The 21,017-nt window shown below is 42.5% G+C and overlaps 1 protein-coding gene across 1 annotated transcript; it reads left to right on the forward strand.

Moving 5' to 3' along the window:
• The first annotated feature begins 1,035 nt into the window (after window positions 1-1,035).
• Window positions 1,036-10,698, forward strand: EIF1AX (eukaryotic translation initiation factor 1A X-linked). The gene is made up of 7 exons (XM_080612971.1): window positions 1,036-1,210; window positions 2,193-2,276; window positions 4,136-4,239; window positions 5,910-5,960; window positions 6,946-7,027; window positions 7,136-7,227; window positions 9,326-10,698. The coding sequence occupies exons 1-7, from the start codon at window positions 1,195-1,197 to the stop codon at window positions 9,329-9,331; spliced, it is 435 nt and encodes a 144-aa protein (XP_080469097.1). The 5' UTR covers window positions 1,036-1,194; the 3' UTR covers window positions 9,332-10,698.
• The last annotated feature ends 10,319 nt before the right edge of the window (window positions 10,699-21,017 follow it).

Here is a 21,017-nt window from a genome sequence, read left to right on the forward strand (position 1 = left end):
ATAAACTTTCAAACATCTTAAAGTGCTTTTTGGTTAATCATTTGTTCTGCTCAGTTATGTAAGTTCTTCATTAACACTGAAATACATTACAGTGTACCAAGTCTGCAGTTCCAACCAGAAAGAGCTTTTTAATAAGCAAGTGTTTGTCGGTTAAAATGTCACTGCATTACATAAAGTTGCAGCAGCTGTGATAGAGCATTGTAACCAGAGGTCTTGCTGAGGATGCCAAAAGGTGGCTCTAAGAGGACATGAAGAGAATAACAAGCAGAAGCAAGCACAACGCTAGGGCAAGAGGAGCAGGTACCACTACCTTCCGGCTGGAGTTCACACCTTAGATCCCAGGTGTGCACCAGCACCATCCTGTGCCCCAGCACGAGCCTTGATCCTGCCTTTCTAAATCCATCTTTAAATGAATTTTCGAGTAAACTGGGTCATTTTTAAGCCCTGAGAAGCCCTGGAGAAGGGAAGAAAAGAAGGGATCAGTGTAACACTGGACCCCGAGGACTTGCTTTACTTCAGACTTCCCTTGCTTTCACACCCTCCGCGTGCAACCCTTGGTCTACCAAAGGTTGATGGGGCGAGACTTCTCCCGGGCGCTGCTCGCCTGCCCCGGCCAGAGACCACCGCAGGAACCCCGCCTTCCCCACCAGCTGCCGGAGCCAGGCCACACTCCCGGCACAGGGGCGGGGAGGGGCCCGCTGTGGCTGTCGTGGGGGAACCGTTCTCCGGCGTCGCCGCTGCAGGTCCTAGTCCGAATTCGCGCACGCGCGGGTCAAACCAAAGCCACCGGCCCGGACCGAGAGCGCCCCGCAGGCCCTCCCAGCACCGCCCCCTAGAGCCTCTGATTGGCCGCCGGTGCCCGCCAGCTGCGTCGCTCTGACCAGTCGCGGTGCGCCCGCCCATCGGGGCGTGTCCCCCCGACGTCGCTACGCCGCCGGGAGCGGGCAGGCTGCCGGGAGGACGCATGCGCAGAGAGGGCACCGCCGGGAGGCGGAGAGCCCTCCTGCCCGCCAGGAGGCGCTGTGGGTCGGATCAGCGCCCAGCAGCCGGAACGCACGAGTCAGCCCCAGCCCCGGACCCGGTCCTGGTCCCGCTGTGCGAGGAGCTGCTGCCTTCCTCCGCCTCGCGCGAGCCGCGTGAAGCCCCAGCCGCCGCCCCTGCCCGTAGGCCCTCCGCGGCTGAGCGCCCGGCGCCATGCCCAAGAATAAAGGTGAGGCGCGCTACCCTCCGCTGGGCCTCCTTTGGCGGCCCGGCCCTTCGCCGTAGCTACGAGGCCGGGTCCTAGCGCGGCCGCGCTGGGGAGGCCCGCGGAGGCTCCCGGGGCCACCACCGTCGCCTTTCACGTGGGAGCCGCCGCGGCCCGGTGCCCCCGGGCGGGGCGGGGAGGGGGCGGAGGAGCCCGCCCGCCAGCCAGCGCGCGTTGCTGTACCGGCGGGTCCCTGCGGCCGGTTCTCCCGGCAACGCTCAGGCGTGGGTCCCGGTCTGGCCCCGGTCGGGCGCAGCCCAGCAGCGTGTCGGAGGCTTCTGGGGCCTGGGCGGCCGGGAGTGGAGGCCTTGGCGGGGCCTGGCTGTCAGGGACGTCCGCCGAGGAAGTGAGCGGGTGTGCTGTGCGTTTCGCTCTGTGCTCTCGCTGGGTACGGCGGCTTCTCCCTTCTCCCCAGCTCGCTGCCTGAAGGGAACGAAGAAATGAGAGGAAGGGAACAGCACCATTTTAATTGAGGAAGGGGTGGCGAGGAGAGTAAGAGCTGTTGTTATGTGTCTTCACGAAGAGCATCTAGTCCTGTTGCCACGTGTGTGCGTTTAAAAAGGGCATCTTCACTTGGAGCATAAGCCTTCACCTGAGTATTTCAGCATTACAGCAACCCCTCAATTTATGTGCAACGGGGCATCCCACCATTATTTGTGAGGTATCTGGCTGCAACAGTAACAAAAACTGAAAATGGAGATCTTGTGCAGATCTCTGTTGAAGGCTACTGTCGTTCCGGAGCATCTTTTAATTGTTATGTTACCATTCAGTTAAAAATTTGGAGCAAAAATGTTAAAAGCAAGCAATAAATCTAGATCTGGATGGGATACTTAAAACAGTCAAGTAAAGAACAAGCATGGAAAAAACCCATAAGTGTGATTATTTCATTCACTGTATTCAGAGATAGTAACATGTGCTTCTTTTCCTGTCTCCCCTTTTAATTTAGGCAAAGGAGGTAAAAATAGGCGACGAGGTAAGAATGAGAATGAATCGGAAAAAAGAGAACTGGTGTTCAAGGAGGATGGGCAAGGTGAGTCTCTAACTATAGTACTATAGTATTGTTTTCATCAGATACTGTAAGTGATGTACATTGATACACAAGACATCTAGATGTCTGAGAAATACAAAGTTATTGTGCTATAAAGAGGCGTTCTTACTGGGGTTGTAGTTGAATTCTAAATGACATACTTGAGTGTAGGAGGAAGACCTTAGGTAAAGGGAAATTTTTAAATAGCTTCACTGCTTAAGAATGATGTCTGTCTTTCCTTGACCTTATTGCGATGCCGTGTGTAATACAGTGTGTATGTAAAAATTCCCTAGAAGTCCCTTGAGTAGCTCTGTGTGAGGGTCAGTAAGCACCTGGCTTGGGTGATGTAGTTCAGTGCTGCCAGTAGTTGTCTGTGAGACGCACAGTCCCACTTTCTGTTTTGTACCAACTGGAACCGTTTCTTGGATCTTGCGATGAGCTCTCTGAAGTCCCTGACCTGGCAGAACAGTTCATCTGACTGTTCTCCTGCTGTCCCGTGATGTTTGGTTGAATTAGCTCTTGGGCTGGGACATCTAACAATTTTAAACCAGGAGCACTAGGTCAGGTCCTTACGTGGATGTTGTCAAGTAGAGTAAGCCACAAGAGTGTTCAGCTGGAGGGTGGATTCCCTTCTCCACTGCCTTGTGGTGACAGTGAGATTACCTCCTTTTTGGTTTACTCTGGCTTGTGTGTCATGCACTTGTGGTTGCTCACGTATACTCAAGGGCTTGCGTAGTGACCAATTAATGAGTTGGTTTGTTCAAAATACAGGGAAAGTACTGATTTAAATCACTGTAAAAGAAGTGACTCTGAACTTACTTTTTAAGCTCTTTCTGATATTCTGTGACAGTTAAAAAAGGAGTTGATTTTGATGCAGCTGTAAAACATAAAATCCTTTTCACCTCCCAAGCAAAGTCTACTTAATGAAACATTACTCTCAGTTATTAATAGTCTCATGTGTGGCTTGTTGGACTATCTAACTTGTGCTGAGGAAAGATTTTAGAACAGTGCAATACAGCTCCAGCTAATTGAGAAATTACTTTTTTCCTGGCAGATATGGACAGTCAGATAATGGTGTAATTCTTACAAGCTTTATAATAATAATGTTATAATTCTTACAAGTTTTATTACTTTTAGTTAAATGGTAATACGTTATACTGCAGACTTTAATAGTATGTGAAGTGTTTCAGTAGTGATTTCTGGAACTTGGTGAGGGAAGGACATTAAATATAAGTTGAGAGACTGAGGGTGGGTGTTGGAGAGAAGTTTCATAGCTCTCAGCTGATGCCTGGTTCTTGCCTTTCAGACAGTATCTGAGAACAGCAGAACGTGTCCTTTCAAGAGCAGCATTTTTCCCCACAGAGCCTCTGCAGGAGGCATTCAGAGTATCAGTATATAGGATGTGCCACTTTCTTCTCTTCCCTCAATGACACATAAGATTTTGTCACTTAGCACAGGTGCTAAGTGTCATGAAGTTTCAAACTCTGCGTGTGACTTGACAGTTCCAAAACTACCTGTAGTAAGCATTTCAGAGGGAACAAGAGCATGGATACCACTAAGAATGAGCAGTGTTTGAAAGTGTTAACAGTGATAAGAAAACAGTGATACATTCAGCAGCCTGTGTGGCTGATGAAAGCTCCTGTCAATTGTCCATGTTTGATAAAATGTTACAGCAAATTTTGGTTACAGTAGCAAAAGTTATTGGTTGTTTCATAAAGCTGCTGTATTTGTTTAGAAATTTTGCTGTGTGGCACTTAGTTCAAGGTGGCCTTGGTAACAGGTGGACTCAATCAACTTAAAGGTCTCTTCCAACCTAAGTGATTCTGTAATTCAATGATTCTGTATGTTACCATCTCTTTCAGAATATGCACAGGTGATCAAGATGTTAGGCAATGGAAGACTGGAGGCATTATGTTTTGATGGTGTGAAGCGGTTATGTCATATTAGAGGGAAACTAAGAAAAAAGGTAATTCTGAAGCAGTGCAATAGAATACAGTGGCATTATGCATGATATGTAATTATAAAAATTTACACATTACAAAATAGGTAATTACAAAAGTTAACATTTCTATTGTATTTAACATCTTAGACTTATTTTTTGATAGTAAACTAGCTTGTTCTTGTTTTGATAATACACTTGTTTGTATTGCCGGCACAGAAATTGGCTTTGACTTTTGAGTGAAGCTGGCAGTTGAAGGGCTGCCTTTGGATGTGTGTATTTTAGAGGAGATGTTTTTTTTGTCTGTGTATGAAATGCGATTTTTTTACGTTCTTGGAAGTTATATGTATATGGCTGATTAAAAAGATCCCTAATTTTAGGTGGGGAACCTGATGACTGTTCGGAAAATCAGCATGTTTTGTCTGGGAGAAGATCAGTACTTAGCTTACCAGGAGAACTTCTATTAATGTGAAGATTGACACCCAGCATAGGAAAATTAAAGTGTAAGAGGGTTGTCTGAAGCCAACATTTTTGTATGCTATTTCCCAAAACCAGTAAGAATCAGGGTTGGATAGATTGGCTTGGTTTGATCCAGGGAGAACTGAATAATTATCATCTCACCAGGGCATCATCTGAGCATAAGTTCAATAAGGGTGGTTTGGGAAGGCTTCTTTGCAGCTTCCCACAGGCATCTCAGATACCATCATTTCATTGTTGACTTAATCTGTTCCCAAAGTACTTTCCTGCAAAGCTGATCCGCAACAGTGTGTACCTTCCAGGAGGTCAGGTGTACATGTTTGTATTCTTAACTGTGTGGTCAATCTGTGGATGGTGTCACCTCTTGCCCTTGTCAGATGTTACAGCTTTCTGTCCTCTGCTGGTGTGTGTAGCGTACAGAGGAGTTACTCTCAGTCTGTTCCCAATGAATCAGATGTTCACTGTGTTCATTCTGGATTGTTCCACCTGTTTGGTTTGGAGACTAGTGGTATCACAGTAAGCCCTGCTAGCTGCTGCAATGCACTGCAGTAAACTGTTGAAGGTAGTAGAGAATGTGCATAGATAAATGCTGAGTGCTGCAGAATTATTTTCTTGCTGCAGAAAGCATCACTTATCTAGTCCTCAAGTCTAAAATAAAGGAAGTGTCAACTGAAATATATTTAATCTCAAAAAAAGCTGATGTGAGATAGTTCTATCTTGTGCATTTAAATTAGCATGTCCTGTTTTGCAGGTTTCTGGCTTTGGTTTGACTGATTAGCATAGCCAGTTACTAGAAACAACTCCATTCATTTTCCTCTGCTCTTCACTGTGTGTGTCCATCACCCCTTTCATCTGGTTTTTCTTGCATTTTTTGCCCCTGCAGAGCTCAATTCACAGACTGGTGGCCTCATGGATTATTTCTGTTCTCTCAGAAGTTAGGACTTAATGACCATGTTGGCTAGGAGCTCGTCAAATAAAGTTGATTTACCTTAGTAATAGCTCCATATAATGTGAAATAATGTATTTGTGAGTATTTATGACCTTGGTTTTGCCGTTAAAATATGAAATTGGGTGTCTTCATTTTACTGGTTATAAGGTGAAATGTCGGCTGTACTGAAATTTTTCATGTGTCTCAGTAAACTTAAATATGCAGTTTGACTCTTGCGTTATACAACAGAAGTTGAGTTCCTGCAGTATAACATACGTTTTTTCTCTTTCAGGTTTGGATAAATACATCTGATATTATATTGGTTGGCTTAAGAGACTACCAGGTAAAAACTCAGTGTAATTTGCCAATGAAGAATATCTTAAAACCAGCACTTTTAATGCTAAATAGCAGCAGATATCATGAGGAAATTCCCATCTAACTTCTTTTAATTTGTATTCAGTTATGCTAAATCATTACTTTTAGTTTCCTCATATTACAGGAAGATTGTCATGAGTAGATGAGAAATCCTGGTTCAACTTGTTTTTCTAAATTGCACCCTGAGTCCTTGTGAATGAAGGTGCTTACCGGCATCACACTGACATCATTGACTTCTTGTCAGGTGTAGCTGTTTGATGCTCGGATCCTGTGATATAAGGAGGATTGAGCCAAGCACCGATTATTTTATTGTGATAATCAGAATTTCTGGAAATCAGAATGTTGGAGCCTTGATGTTTAGGCTTTTACCTTAGGAGGCAAATTTATCAGTGATCAGTTTCTACTTAAATTTCAAAAAACAGAATAGCATAATTTTGCCTAATATAAAGGTTAACGGAAAACAGTTGTCAATTTTTTATTAGGTAAATGCTTTTTCATGAACCTTAGTGTTGTGTCATCAGTTGTTTGAAGATAGATTCAATTTGTGAAACATGTATTGGAGTTGTAAGCCATCTAGGATACTGTCATTTGCTGTGTACATTGAACTACTTGAAACTAGGAAGTTTTAACTTTCTGACTGACCACCAGACACCTCACTATGTGCATTCTCTGAAGAAAGATTAATTTCAAAGGCATTAAACAACTTCTTAAATTACTTAAAATAGGAGAAAATTAAGTTATCATCCCAATGAAATTAAAGTATTCTACAAATGAGCAATTTCTACTTCACATTTAAAGAAACTGAAGGGGAAGGAGGAACAAGATAGTCTTACGTAAATAATATAGGTGTGGTTCTTCTGAAAATAAGTTAGGTGTTAGTAGTCTGCTGAGGTTAATAGGGAGGTTTTTTTCCTTCATAGATGACTAATACATTCTAATAAATTCTTATTTAGGATAACAAGGCTGATGTTATCCTAAAGTACAATGCAGATGAAGCCAGAAGTCTGAAAGCATATGGGGAGCTTCCAGAACATGGTAAGAATCTTTTCTGTTCAAATGGGAAGTTCATATTGGACAAGAATATTCAATCTGTCTTGAGTTGGTGTGAGTGCACTCCTTTAACTTCTCTAAATCCTGTTTTAGCTAAAATCAATGAAACAGACACATTTGGTCCTGGAGATGATGATGAAATCCAGTTTGATGATATTGGAGATGATGATGAAGATATTGATGACGTAAGTAGTAAACATATATTTTGTGTCATATGCTTGAAACTGTCACCTTTAGCAATAAGCTGTTTTTCCTTGGTTTTGAGCAAGTAAAATAGTACATGGATGTTCAGAATAGCTCACCTTCTCAGAGACTGCTTCAGAAAGTGGTGTGGACATATGCCTGCCAGCTTTCTGTTATCTCATCTATACTACAATCACCTTCTAGTTGACCTCTAAGGAAATAGTATGCTTAGTGTCATACTATTAAAACATACCTGGAGAGAGGCTTCTCATTACCCGTAAGACATCAAAGAGAAAATCGAAGTCATTTGACCCCAAAGACCTAGAGTTACATAGCAGTGTCCATTCAAATGACCATGTTGTATGTACAGATAGATATATGTGTGCGTGTGTGTGTGTGCACAAAGGATTGCAGTTACACAAGTTGTTAACTACATACATACATATAGCTGGGTATGTTCATACATCCAGTTCCTTAAAGGAACTGAAGTATTGCTCTCTGAAGTGTAAGAGCCGTACAAGCTTATGATGGAAAGCAAAGTAGATGGTAAAGGAAGGTTTAGCAGACTAGTAGGGTTTCCTGCACAGTAGGGGGACCCCTCAGGGTCAGAAAGATGTCTCAAGGAGCAGGCACAATGATTGGTGGGTCAGCTCCTGTGCCACATAGGGCAGCTGTGGCCAGCTCAGTCATAAATTGCTGATGCAAGCTATGTTGGACACCAACTGCTGGAAAAGGTTGCAGGTTATAGGTGTCCTGGCAAACTGAATGAACACTTAGGGGTTTTACCTTTCTGCTTCCTTTGTACTTTTAACAACCTCACTGATTAATAGTAACTACAGAAGTCATTGAGGGATTTATGTTCTTAAAAACCAAAGATTTTGTTTCCATTTTTGTTTACATAAAAAGCTGCATCTTAGGTAGTTACTAGAATTTAACCATAATCCTGATTGTCACCATCAGTTGTGTTTCTGCTTGTTGCCAAGACTACGCACACTCCTACATTGTAGTAGTAATATTGTTATAATTCAAATCATACAGCAAATTGCAGAATTAGAATGTGCTGTGAAATGTTTTCTAAGATGATGCACTTTATTTTGCAGTTGACACTGTGTAGAGTCAACTGGCTGAGAGGTTAAGTAATAATGTACTGAGCCAGTGAGTTAACTTAGTTGGATAGACTGTTCTAAGTATATTATTATGTTTTAATTCTTCATCTTTTTAGTCCTCTCTGAGTTGGCAATATGACTAATCCTCTCTAAGTGCTAACATTGACTTCTTGAGGTTCTCAGTGTATTATGCATTAGATCAGATACTGTTAAAATATCAAAATCTTGATGAATTTGTCTTCAGCCTTTCGAAAATTTCACTTCGGGCCTGTCAGTGGTCGAGCTGATTGAAGCTAGAAACGCTTCCTAGTACTGCATGCTTTTAATAATGAAGTATTGTAAGATGTCAAAGTGATAAGTAGCTGTAGGAATATTGAAGTAATAAAATTTACAAACTAATGGATCTTTTTGTGGGATAATGTATTTAAGTGAGTTTTTAAGCTTCTGTCAGCTATGCAGTATACTATTAGTATCATACTTTCAGAAAGGAAAAGATGTCACGAGATAAAATGTGAATAACCTTTCTGAGGATCATTGTAGTCTACCTAGAATGAAGTATAGCTTCCAAGATCAGAGTTAAGGTGAGAGACTTGGTGGAATCTTTACTGTGTTGTTTATCTCAGAAGAATAGTTTAAAAAACATTCATTCTGCCACCAAATTAATTTGACAGTCACTACTTAAGGAGATTACCCTTGAACTCAGGTTTGGTTGCTGTTTTGAGAATCATGAGCTAATTTATGTGCACTCTTGATGCATAGTTATGTCGGCAGAATTGCTCGACTGCGTAACTATAGTAACAGTTGTGGTGAGATAGTAAGAGGAGAGTAATTGTTCACATGTGAAGAGAACAGGATATGAGCTGAGGCAAAAGCAGTACTGTACTGCCTTCACCAAGTCTCCTGTTGAACTGTAAAAATAACTTTAAAGAAAGAGCTATCTGATAAAAAAAATGTATGTGAATTAAATACATGGTGTGGTGTTTTTGCTTTTCAGATCTAATTTGGAACAGAGGTTTACATTCCGACTTTTTTCCTCCACGGATTGTTCTACATTGATATTTCGATTATTTTTTGGGGTGGAGTCCCTTTCTCTTAAGAAGACTGAAAATTCTCAGTAAAGAGTGTAGTTTGTTACATCAAAAGGGTTTATTTTCAGTGTTTGCTTTAAAGTATTTATATTTCTTTAGAAATGGATAATGCTGGATTATCACAAAGGTTCAATGAAATGCCACAAATATTTTGTTTCTTCACCAACTAGAGCTTTTACCTCTGGATGTAAGTGAGATGCAGTGACATGGGCTGTAAAAGACTGCATTTTTCCCTCTTCCATTTTCATCACTACAATTCCAGTTAAACTTCCAGTATTTTGAAATAAAAATTGTGTACCCTGTAATTATCATGAATTTTGATCAAATGCAAATGCCCAATTCAGATTAGTATCAAATCATACTATGCAGTGTCTGACCTTATACCCCTTGCCTTGATGTTATCTTTAAGAAGATTTTGATAATATAAAAGGAAGGCAGAAATGTGCATTTAAATACATAATGCATGATCAGTCTGCTTTTCACGTCTAGTAGCATGCTGCTATTTTTATACTGATTTTGATAATTAAAAACACTCATTATTTCAAAGATGTAAATTCGCCACAGTGGAGGGGTAGGGGAGAAGTAAAGATAAAAAGTAAGCAGCATCTCAAGTTTGCAGTTGTTGAAAACTGTCTTGTTACGTGTAGTTGCAAGTCAAGCTGCAGTTGCAGACGATGAACACTGGGTGGCACCCGACTGAACAGGGATACGTTGATACAAAACATCAGCAGTTGGGTTTGTACTGGAAAATACATAAACGTTTTTCCCCAAAGCGAATGCTTAACATTCTTGATATGTTAAACATGTAGAATATTTTTACATTATAGAAGAGGTTATGTTAAGACTAGAGTTTTATTTTAATCTCGAATTCCATACATTGTAAGGTACAATAGTAAAGCTTATGTGAACTTCAAATTAACAGTATAAATGAGAAATTAAATTTGTATCAAACGTAGGAAAAGAGACTTTTCAACCAGAATAAATCCCTGAAACAAACTAATGGGAAGATTCTTCTCCACCTTCAAACAGGAGGAGTCAGTTCAGACGCTGAATAAAGACTAACGTCATCATGAAAATATTATTTTGTGGTAGCCTTAGTTTCTTTGTCTTCAATTATGTATTTAACAACTCTGAAAGCAGGTTAATGGAAACTTCCTTTTGTGCCATAAAAATCTGATTTTTGACACTTGTATTCGTAAACAGTCTTTTTGGTATGATGTAAAGTGACTACCCCAATAGATAAAACCAAAATGGCTTTAAATACAGAGTGGCCTCATTGCTTTACATGGTTTTTGATGACACGTTCTATCCTAGAGCTGAACTTCCAGAGCTTTTCTTTTGTGAAAATGTCTTCTCTTTTACTTTTTTCTTTCATGATAATGTCTATTTTTCTTACATGGATCTGGTATCTTATTTGAGGGATAACATTTTCTTAGTATTAAGTTATTTTGCCAAATGTTTCATGGGTTTTAAACATTTGTGGTAAAAACTTGCTAAATATTGGGAGAAGATACTACCAATACAGCATTCTTAACTCCACTGATCTTAAAGTATATGAACTTACTGGTTTTGTGTGCCTTTAAGGTTCAGTTGTGAAGCAATATAGATGCCGCAGTGTTTCAGAATAAGGTTTTCTGCTTTCCTCAACCTAATAAGCAGACTAGGAACAGCTCTGAAAATGGTTAAAAGTTCTCAAACCTGATCTTGAGGTCCAACTTATTTCACTGTACTGGAGTTCTTCAGTATAGCAGAGACTTCAGCTGTGGGACAACGATCAAACTGCTCCTGGCAGAACTGGTTATGTTTGCCCTCAGATTCCTTCATTGCTCTTGGCTCGTGCCTGGCTCAGCCTAAACTCTGCAGGGTTTTTAAGGAAATTTCCTATTTAACTATGAATTTCTTATTAATGCTCTGGTGGAACACTGTCTGGTTTCTACTTATAAGCTAGGCCACGTTGCCTTCCCTGAATGTACTTCCTCATCTTGTTTCTCTGTCCCCTGCTAAAGCTTCTTCTGTAGCCCAGTCTGAGCAGCTTTATATCGTCCCTTCTTGCTTCTCTTTTCTTTGTGGAGGGGAAAACAACTTGTGCAAGTAGCTCTCTTCCCAGCATCTCCACATGACGAACAGTGGAAGAACAGCAGCTGTCAGGTAGAGCCTTGCAAGATTGCTGGCTGTGAAGCCATGGAATGTGCTCCATCTGTAACAGTGATTTTTAGTTAAATTTTTAGTAATTCTCATTTAATTTTGGGAACTGCTGCTGCCTTTTCACCTGTGGTGTGAAATTGGAAGTAGGGATTCAAAAATTAATTTCCTGCAGCTAAAGTATAAACTTTTTGTTCTCCAGTGTTTCCCACTTTGAGGTCTTCCCTCTGATTGAAACTTTGAAACATGATTTTTGTTTATTGTTCCATATCTTCTTTGCCTCTTCACAATGGGGCAGGTGTGCATTTGGTTTCACAGCCCTACTGCTTTTCCACCCTAATCCTTAGCAGATACAGTCCAGACATACTAACTGAAAAAAAGAGTATACACTTAAAAGCAAAACAAAACACTCTCCTTATGCAAGAGTATGAGGAGGAGACAGTAACCCATGATTGTTGAGCTCTGTGCCATGTACTTGTTACTACTGATAGGTTTTATCATATGACTACAGTGTTTGTGCTAGTATGGATATATGTGGTACTGTGTGCTAGTGCCATGCATATTGTCTTGGTTGCAGCAGCAGCAGTCAGTTTTTCTCCTTCTTAGTAGCTGGTGCAGTGCTGTGGTTTTGACTTTCAGCCTGGGAATAATACTGATAAAGCTGATGTTTTCAGTTACTGGTCAGAATGTTTACCCTGACCAAGGACTTTGTGAGTCTCATGCTCTGCCAGGGAGGAGGGGAACCCGAGAGGAAGCAGAGACAGGACACCTGACCCAAACCAAAGAGGTATTCCATACCACAGCACGTCATGCCAGGACGTAACTGGGAGTTACCCAGAAGGGCATGCGCTGCTCAGTTGGACTCGTTTTTGGCGGGCGGCATTGTATTCTCTCCCCTTGTTATTTCCCTTATCATTATTATTATTGGTGGTAGCAGCAGTGATTTGTGTTATACCTTAGTTACTGGGCTGTTTTTATCGCAACCCATGGAAGTTACATTCTTTCTATTCTCCCCATCCCTCGGGGGGGGGGGGGGGGGGGGGGGGGGAGGAGGAGTAGAAACTGTGTGGCTGACTTGCCGACTGGCTTAAACCACGACACATATATATGATCATATTGCTTTGCATGGCAAGGTTGTGGTGGTGGGGCTACAGGAGTGGCTTCTGTGAGAAGCTGCCGGAAGTTTCCCCAATGTCCAATACAGCCAGTGCCAGCCGGCTCCAAGATGGACCTGTTGCTGGCCAAGGCTGAGCCCATCAGTGATGGTAGCATGTCTGTGGTAACATATTTAAGAAGAGGAAAAAGTTACTGCACAACAGCAACTGTGGCTGGAGAGAGTGAGAGAGATTATGAGGGCAACAGCGCTGCAGACTCCAAGTGCACTGTAGAAGCAGGGGAGGAGGTGCTTCAGATGTTAAAGCCTGTGATGCAGACCATGGTGAGGCAGCTGTTCCCCTGCAGCGCACGGAGGTCCACGGTGGAGCAGATCTCCACCTGCAGCACATGGAGGATCTCATGCTGGAGCAGGGGGACGCCAAAGGAGGCTGTCATCCCATGGGAAGCCTGCACTGGAACAGGCTCCTGGCAGGACCTGTGGTCCTGTGGAGAGAGGAGCCCACACTGGAGCAGGTTTGCTGCAGAACTTGTGACCCCACAGAAGGGACCCATGCTGGAGCAGTCTGTTCCTGAAGGGCTGCCCCCTGTGAAAGGGACCCATGCTGGAGCAGTTAATGAAGAACTGCAGCCTGTAGGAAGGACTCATGTTGGAGAAGTTATTGGAGGACTGCTTCCCATGGGAGGAACCCCACACTGGAGCAGAGAAGAGTGTGAAGAGTCCTCCCCTGAGGAGGAAGGAGCAGCAGAGATGTGTGATGAACTGACCGAAAGCGTCATCCCCTGTGCCTCTGGAGGGGAGGAGGTAGAGAATTTGGGAGTAAAGGTGAGCCTGGAAAGGAGGGTGGGGTGGGGAGAAGGTGTTTTATGTTCTGTTTTTATTTCTCATTATCACACTCTGATTTGATTGGCAATAAATTGAACTGATTTCCCCAAGCTGAGCTGTTTTGACAGTAACTGGTGAGTGGTCTCCCTGTCCTTATCTCAACCCATGAGCCTTTTGTTAAGTTTTCCCTCCCTTATCCAGCTGAGGAGAGGAGTAATAGAGTGGCTTCAGTGGCCCCGGTGTCAGCCAGGGTCAGTCCACCACAGTGATACATGCCATACATAGATATGGTACCATATGTATATACACACACATTTACATTAGTGTATAGTATACAACCTGTTAGAGATTAGGCTGCCACAATGCTTGCTCTGTAATCTGAGTGATGTCCATGAATGAAAGTGAGCTGGTGACCAAGGGTGGCAGTTTGCTCAGTGTGGTGCCCGGCTGTACTGACCAGGTTCTTCTGTGATGATCAGCTGGGACTCACCGCATGTGATAGTGCTGGGACCACTGCTCCCTGCAGCCCCGTGGTGATAAGGTAAGTCCTGTTTCAGGTGAGTTGGAGTGTCGACTGTTTCTACTCTTCAGGAAGCTCCAGTCTAAGCCGTAATTATGTGCTGTTACTGAACACAAGTATGGGACTTGAATACCTGTGTCACATGAGTCACTAGAGGACTCAAGCCTAGTTTTTTCTCTATGAAAAGGAGGAGCTAGGGCACATATGGACACTATGCTGTCCTGTAGGCAGTTTGACCACTTTATAGGAGCGAGCACTTAAAATAAGTGCAGCCTTTTGGACAACACATGGGAAGAGGAAAATCTCACGTGAAATAATCTTGGAGTAGTCTGAGTCTCTGTAAACCTGAGCCCTGTTGCTGGCTTCATGGAGGTACCTGTTGGCAGTGCTTTCTAATTCTGGTACAAACCCATGAATCTTCAGATTTTATTTCGCATGCCGTGTATGCCTATCTCTTTGGAGAAGGGGGAGAAGAGGTCATCAGGAAGGATGCCTTGCACACCAAGCAAGAGCTGGAGTTCCTATTGATTAAATCCAGTTGCTTGTGCTGTACCTTGCTCATCGAATTTAATGCCAAAGATCAACTTTGTGATTATAAAATACAACTTCAACCAAATAGAGAAGCTGAAAACAGTGAGTAGCTTCATGTAGTAATTCCATCTAGGAAGTAGATATTAGCAGCAGGGTACCACTGGAAGTGCCAAAGACTTGCTTCTTTCAGGTGCTTGGTTTGTTCCTGGGCTACACTTGGGATCCAAATGTTTTAATTACACCAATTATGTTTCCAGGTTTTTCTTTAGATGCTTAGGGGGGCAGAAATACTTAAAAAGAATACATAGGTGAGACTATGTTTTCTGTCTTATGAGTTACTTTTTCTTCATGTTTTCCTAATGTGCTTAAGCAGAAGCTGAAAGAGACCTGGTTAACAGTGAAGGGCCCTGTTACTGCATCATGCCTAACACTAAATTCTGTTTTGAAGTACTCTCAGTGTATTCTGTAGGCACTCATTCTTCCCTCTTACAAAAGCGGGTAGCTCATATTTGTGTGTCTAGGCTGTGATAGTTTAGGAGTGTCTTCTGCGGTCACCAGCATCTATATCCCTTAATCAGCCCTACTTTTCTTCGTGGTTAAATTAATGAGTTTTATTCCCAATGAGGAAGAGCATCAGAAAAATGCCTTTGCGTGCTTGGCCTCTGGAGGGTGCAGACAAGCCAAAAAACAAACCATCCTTGGCAGATGAGAGCAAGCAGATTGCCTCTAACTTGTAGGTAGAGAGTTCTGAAGAACAAGCTGACCCAGGCATGTAAGTATGGGCTGAGGTCCAAGCCTGTCACTGGCAGGAACACTTGATGGATACTGCTGGTTCCATCTGTAGTAAATATAGCTAAGAGCAGCAGATATACACCCAGGCTCGCATGGGTTATATACATCCCACCATCAGTGGTCCATTCTGTCAGAGAGGATTCAGCTTTGTGGCAATCTTTACGACAGTGACAAGACTCTGCAGTTACTCTATTTAGTCTCTGGGCTTAGAGCAGAAAGTCAAGTGCTACAAAGCGCTTGAGGAAACAGCTTCTGACTTACAAGGTTTTAAAACCAATTGGAGCAGACAGTGGGGGAGTGGGGAAAAATGCATTAAGGAGGTTTCTGAGGAGAATTTTACTCTTGCTGCCTGACCAAAGTGAAAGATCTCCCTGCTCATGGCTGAAACTGGAGATACACAGAGAAGCTACAGTGGTTAAAGCTGGGGTTGTGGAGGCTTGCCGAGAAGCTCAAAACCCTGAAAAGATGTGGAAGACCTTGCCTTCTTCTGCACCTATGGACAGCGACTGTCCCAATTTGCCTTGTCAAATTGCTCTGGAATAGGTCTGAGATGTTGATTATCAACTGATGTGGCTGACCAGAGGGACTCTTGCAACAGCTCTGTCGTAGGGACCTTTGTTTCTTAAGCAAGTAACAGTATGCAGCTAGATCCTCAGTTCTGCTGAAGATGGCAGAAGTAGTCAGTGCTAAATAATGGTGCAGGGCGTGATGGAATATAGAGATGGATCTTCAGACTGGAGATACAACCTCACAGTCCCCTGCTGCTAACTGGCTGCAGCATAGGAGCCTGAGTAGAAATGGAAAGGAAGATGCCACAGTTCAGTTGTTAGTGTGTGTAGGGATAGGTTTCCTCTAAACTTGGTAAACAGCTTCTTAAACTCTGGAGAAATAGTGTTTTGACTTTTGCAGCTGTTAGTCTAACCACAAGGACCCGCAGTATGTTATTCTCAGTTAACCTGTGGCTTATTAAATACTTAATGGAACATTAGATTCTTTGTTCCTAAACAGCACTAGCCACATTCAAAAAGTATGGGTGCATCTACTGATTTTAGTATTCATAAAGATATTAGATGGTTCTGTCAGACCTTTCGGCTGAAAACATATTAAAAGATGCCCTCAGACCCGTTGGTGTGGTTGTCCAGTCTTAGTGTATTCCACTTGAGTCACTGAGTCAGAAGTAATGGGCACCCTGTATCCCGCTGTGGTTGTCAGCTCCACCCCCTTAATAGGAGCTTATACCACTTGTAACCCAGTTAACCAGAGTATTGGCAAGCAAGCATGACGTGGTTTAAGTCCAGCCAGCAGCTCAGGCAGCTGGTTTAAGCCAAGCAGCAGGCAGCTGCTTGGTCACTCCCCCTACTCTCCAGTGAGATGAGGAGGAGAATCAGAAGTAAGTAAAACCCAAAGGTTGAGATAAGAACAGTTCAATAATTTAAATTAAGTAAAATATAATAACAATAGAAATAGTAACTACAGTAATAAAATTGTTACTAATAATAGGGGAAAAAAAAACAGAAAAACAAAACAACGAAATAACAAAAGGAGAAATGAATATGCAGAAAACACAAGATACCCAGACTGACCCCAGCAGCAATCGGTCCCCTCTGTGTAACTCCTCCCCCATTTATATACTGGGCACGATGTGCTGTGGTGTGGAAAACCGCTTTGGCTGGTATGGGTCAGGTGTCCTATCTCTGCTTCCTGGCTTCCCGTGTCCCTCCTCACTGGCAGAGCATGAGACTGAAAAGTCTTTGGTCAAAGTACTGGCTGGACTTACACCACAACAGAGCAGAAAGCTCTTTCCAAAATAGGGCATCAACTTCATCAAGGCGTTGGAAATGTACAACAGCGTAGGTGGCGTTTCACTAAAATGTAAGCATGCCATCTATAAGTGGAACAAATATTGGTGTTTTGTTTGTTATAATAACACCAACTAATGAAATATTTGCTGAAAAGGAAGTGGAAAAGGCCAAGGTTAGCTAGCGCTCCTCTGTATTTAATTGTGCTGCAATCCTGAACAGCCTCCTCCTCTCCCCAATTTGAATTGATGCTATCATATTACTAGGTGTACATTTGATTTACGAAGGTAGGAAGGCGGTGTTCAAGGCCAGGTTGGACAGAGCCTTGGGGGACATGGTTTAGTGTGAGGTGTCCCTGCCCATGGCAGGGGGGTTGGAACTTGATGATCTTAAGGTCCTTTCCAACCCTAACTGTTCTATGATTCTACGATTCTATAAGAATGATTTCAGGCTTCATGACATGTTTTAAACTAAACTGCTGTAATGCTACTGTTTAGAACTACAAAAGTCAAAGTTAACTGTAGTATTTAGTACAGTATAATACAGAAAATAATGTATGGTAACTAAGAAAAAGAAAAGAATATAACCAGTAGCTGAATATATGTTGCTATAAGCAGCTTATGTTAACCCAGCAATAGTTATATAGGTAGATGTCAGAGTATCAAAAAACCACCGAAGATGTGTGTCTGATTTAGGGCATGGGAAAGCACTTAGAAGAAACAGTTTAAGTGCCAAGTAGCAAATAACTTTATATTGAGAAGACAGCATGACTGTTTCAGATTTCTTGCACAGATTGACATTTTCTAAATAAAATAATAAAAGGGGTAAAGGAGGAGAGTACAGCACTTAATAGTTTCCTTCCTTAATACCCAGGCCCTTCTTCAACCAGGTGATGTCCTGTCAGCTGCATGAGGCTAGGTACGGGTGTAGGAGATATACCTATGAGAGGCACCCACCCCATAACAATCATGTGGAGCAAAAAGTTAACTCATTTACCAAAAACTGGAAGCTATTTTAAATGTGGTTTCTTCCTTTGTATTTACTTCTGAATCCCTCAATAAAACTTGTGTATGAGATGCATCCAAAAGATGGAGCACATTCCTCCCATTTTGTAGGTTACTGTGTAGTTTGCCAGAAGAAAGTACTGGTAGGTCAAAAATGTTTCCAGCTCAAGTAATTCTGTCTACGGGTAGCACAGTGAGGACAGCAGGTTTTGAGTAACTTCCTTTTTTGTGCTGTGCAGTAAAGGCTAAGTGTACTCCAGTCCCTATTCCAAGCTTCTTGTGTAGATGATGCACGCGTGCCTGAAGAGACAAGGTGTAAACCACTGAGCACTCCCCAAACTGGAGTGCTGAGAAATTTAAACTTTCACAATATTCGGAGAGTCTACACTGATTCTCAGAACACATTGAAGAACATGGTATGCGAGGAGAAAATTACATAGAATCATAGAATAGTCAGGGTTGGAAAGGACCTTAAGATCATCTAGTTCCAACCCCCCTGCCATGGGCAGGGACACCTCACACTAAACCATGTCACCCAAGGCCTCACCCAACCTGGCCTTGAACACCGCCAGGGATGGAGCATTCACAACCTCCCTGGGCAACCCATTCCAGTGCCTCACCACCCTCTCAGTAAAGAATTTCTTCCTTAGATCCAATCGAAACTTCCCCTGTTTAAGTTTGAACCCGTTACCCCTTCTCCTGTCACTACAGTCCCTAATGAAGAGTCCATCCCCAGCATCCTTGTAGGCCCCCTTCAGATACTGGAAGACTGCTATGAGGTCTCCACACAGCCTTCTCTTCACATCCACTGGAGATCAGGACTATTACATCTTGCTTATCAATCAGAGATTCGGATTAAGAGGTCCTGCCTGTCCACATAGTTTCTGATATTTTTCATGGTAACAATGATAAGCACACTTAATCTACATGGCTGCAGTACTATATCCATATGATTCCTTCAGCAGATGTTCTTATGTTGTACTTTTATACAATAACAAGAAATCAGAAGCCACAGAAGCCTTGTTTTCTGTGGAGCTGAGCTGAATTAGCAGTAGCATATGAGACTTTTCAACTGAAGTTCCCCCAGTGTCGTAGTTCTGTGAAATTATTCCCTTGATAGTACTAAAGTTAGGTTCATGTTTCTTAGTATAGGGTATAGAACTGTTGCTTTTCAAATATTTTCAAGAATGGAATTTCCACAGCCTCTCTGGGAAATTTGTTCCAGGGTCTGACCACCCTCATGGTTGAAAAGAAATAACTTCCTTGCATCTCATTGGAATCTTCTGTGTTCTGAGCTGTGTCCATTGTCTCTTGCTTGTCTCACAGATGAGAAGAGATGAGAGAACTAAGAAGATTCTGGCTCTCTTCTCCTCCACCCCAAATACATAGTTGCAGACAGGAGAAATATTTCCCCTCATCATTCTTTTCTAGCAGCTAAGTAAACCCAGATCTCTGAGCCTCTCCTCAGTACATTGTACTCCAGTCCTTTCAGCAGGCTTGTTAGTCATCTGCTGCACTTGCTCGTTTTCTCATGCTGGGGAGCCCTGGAGAGGCCACGGTACTTCAGCCGTGGTCTCAACATCACAGTGTTCTTCCCTGCAGTCTGAACAAAGTATTTGGTATAGTGTTTTTTGTCCACTGCTGAGCCACTGGAGCAGTTGATCTGTATCACAAGACTTGAACATGACTCCAAGAATCTGAGAACTCCTGACTCATTGCCCTGTTAGAGAAGGCAATTGAGTGACTTGAATGTCTCAGCAGAGGATTTGTATAAAAAGAAAAAATACAATTGGGAAATTGCATAAAAATTTAGAGGTTCACTTTTTCTTCCCCCCCCCCCCACCCCCCCCCACCTGGCTTTTAACCTCAATGCAATCAATGCCTGTATCTGTAGTGAAAACTTCACCATGGACTATGATACTGGTTCTTGTCATAACCACAGATCTACAGATCTGAAAACCTTTGGGAGCAGGGGGGACATCATTCTCATGTTTTATGGACTCCCTGTGAATTAGTTTTTAAAATTATTTTTTTAACTATGTGGGGTTTTAGTTTCCTTAATAGCCATTGAATTGAGTTGGGAGGATAAGTGAGATTCAGGCTGTCACTGCAGGCTTCTGAACCAGATAAAGAATTCTCCACAAGATGACAGATTTTATATGTGCTTATGTCTTGAGTTTACATTGGGACTTTTGTTAAATTCAAGCTAAGGCTTTAGGCTATCCCCCTAAGATTCATTCAGCATTGAGTCACCAAAGTTCAATCTACTAAGGTTTTTTGGGGGTTTTGTTTCCTGTCAGAACTATATGGTTGCCAAAAAGAATTGGCTGCATAGGATAGTTATGGAAAGGTTTTTATCTATTATTTCAGTGGTTTTAATTTGTTAACTTGGAGCTAAGATTCAAAGGTCTGATTCATATCTCCTGAATCCCAGCTGAGAAAACCAAACGTTAGTCTGGAGGGTAGGACATACTTTTCACACCAGAAAGACCTTCAGAAGTGTACCTGTTAGAGCTGTGAGGCTCTGAAATTATTTTTAAGTTCATGTTTAAATGAAGTATTTTCCTAAGTCTATGACTGCTCTGAGTATTTATGCTGCAGGATCATTTCTTCATCTTTTTACTTCATTGCTTGCAGCGTTTCTTCTAGGGAAGTGCTTGCTGAGGAAATAAGTGCAACTCCTGGCATAATTTCACTGTTGTTATTGCTGAGAACCTGTCTATTCAAGCCCTATTTTAAACTCCTTTCCACCTGGATTTGGTAGATGGACTGATCGGTGGATAAGGAATTGGCTGGATGGTCACTATCCAGAGGGTAGTGGTCAATGACTCAATGTCCAGATGGAGATTGGTGACAAGTGGTGTCCCTCAG

This window comes from Psittacula echo (assembly GCF_963264785.1).
Source record: "Psittacula echo genome assembly, chromosome: 3".
NCBI classification, from domain to species: Eukaryota; Metazoa; Chordata; class Aves; order Psittaciformes; family Psittacidae; genus Psittacula; species Psittacula echo.

Excerpts from the sequence above, each read along its gene's own strand:
- EIF1AX (XM_080612971.1), top strand. Across the intron at positions 2,277-4,135 it reads GTTCAAGGAGGATGGGCAAG|AATATGCACAGGTGATCAAG; the intron begins GTGAGTCTCTAA and ends CATCTCTTTCAG. Across the intron at positions 7,028-7,135 it reads TGGGGAGCTTCCAGAACATG|CTAAAATCAATGAAACAGAC; the intron begins GTAAGAATCTTT and ends ATCCTGTTTTAG.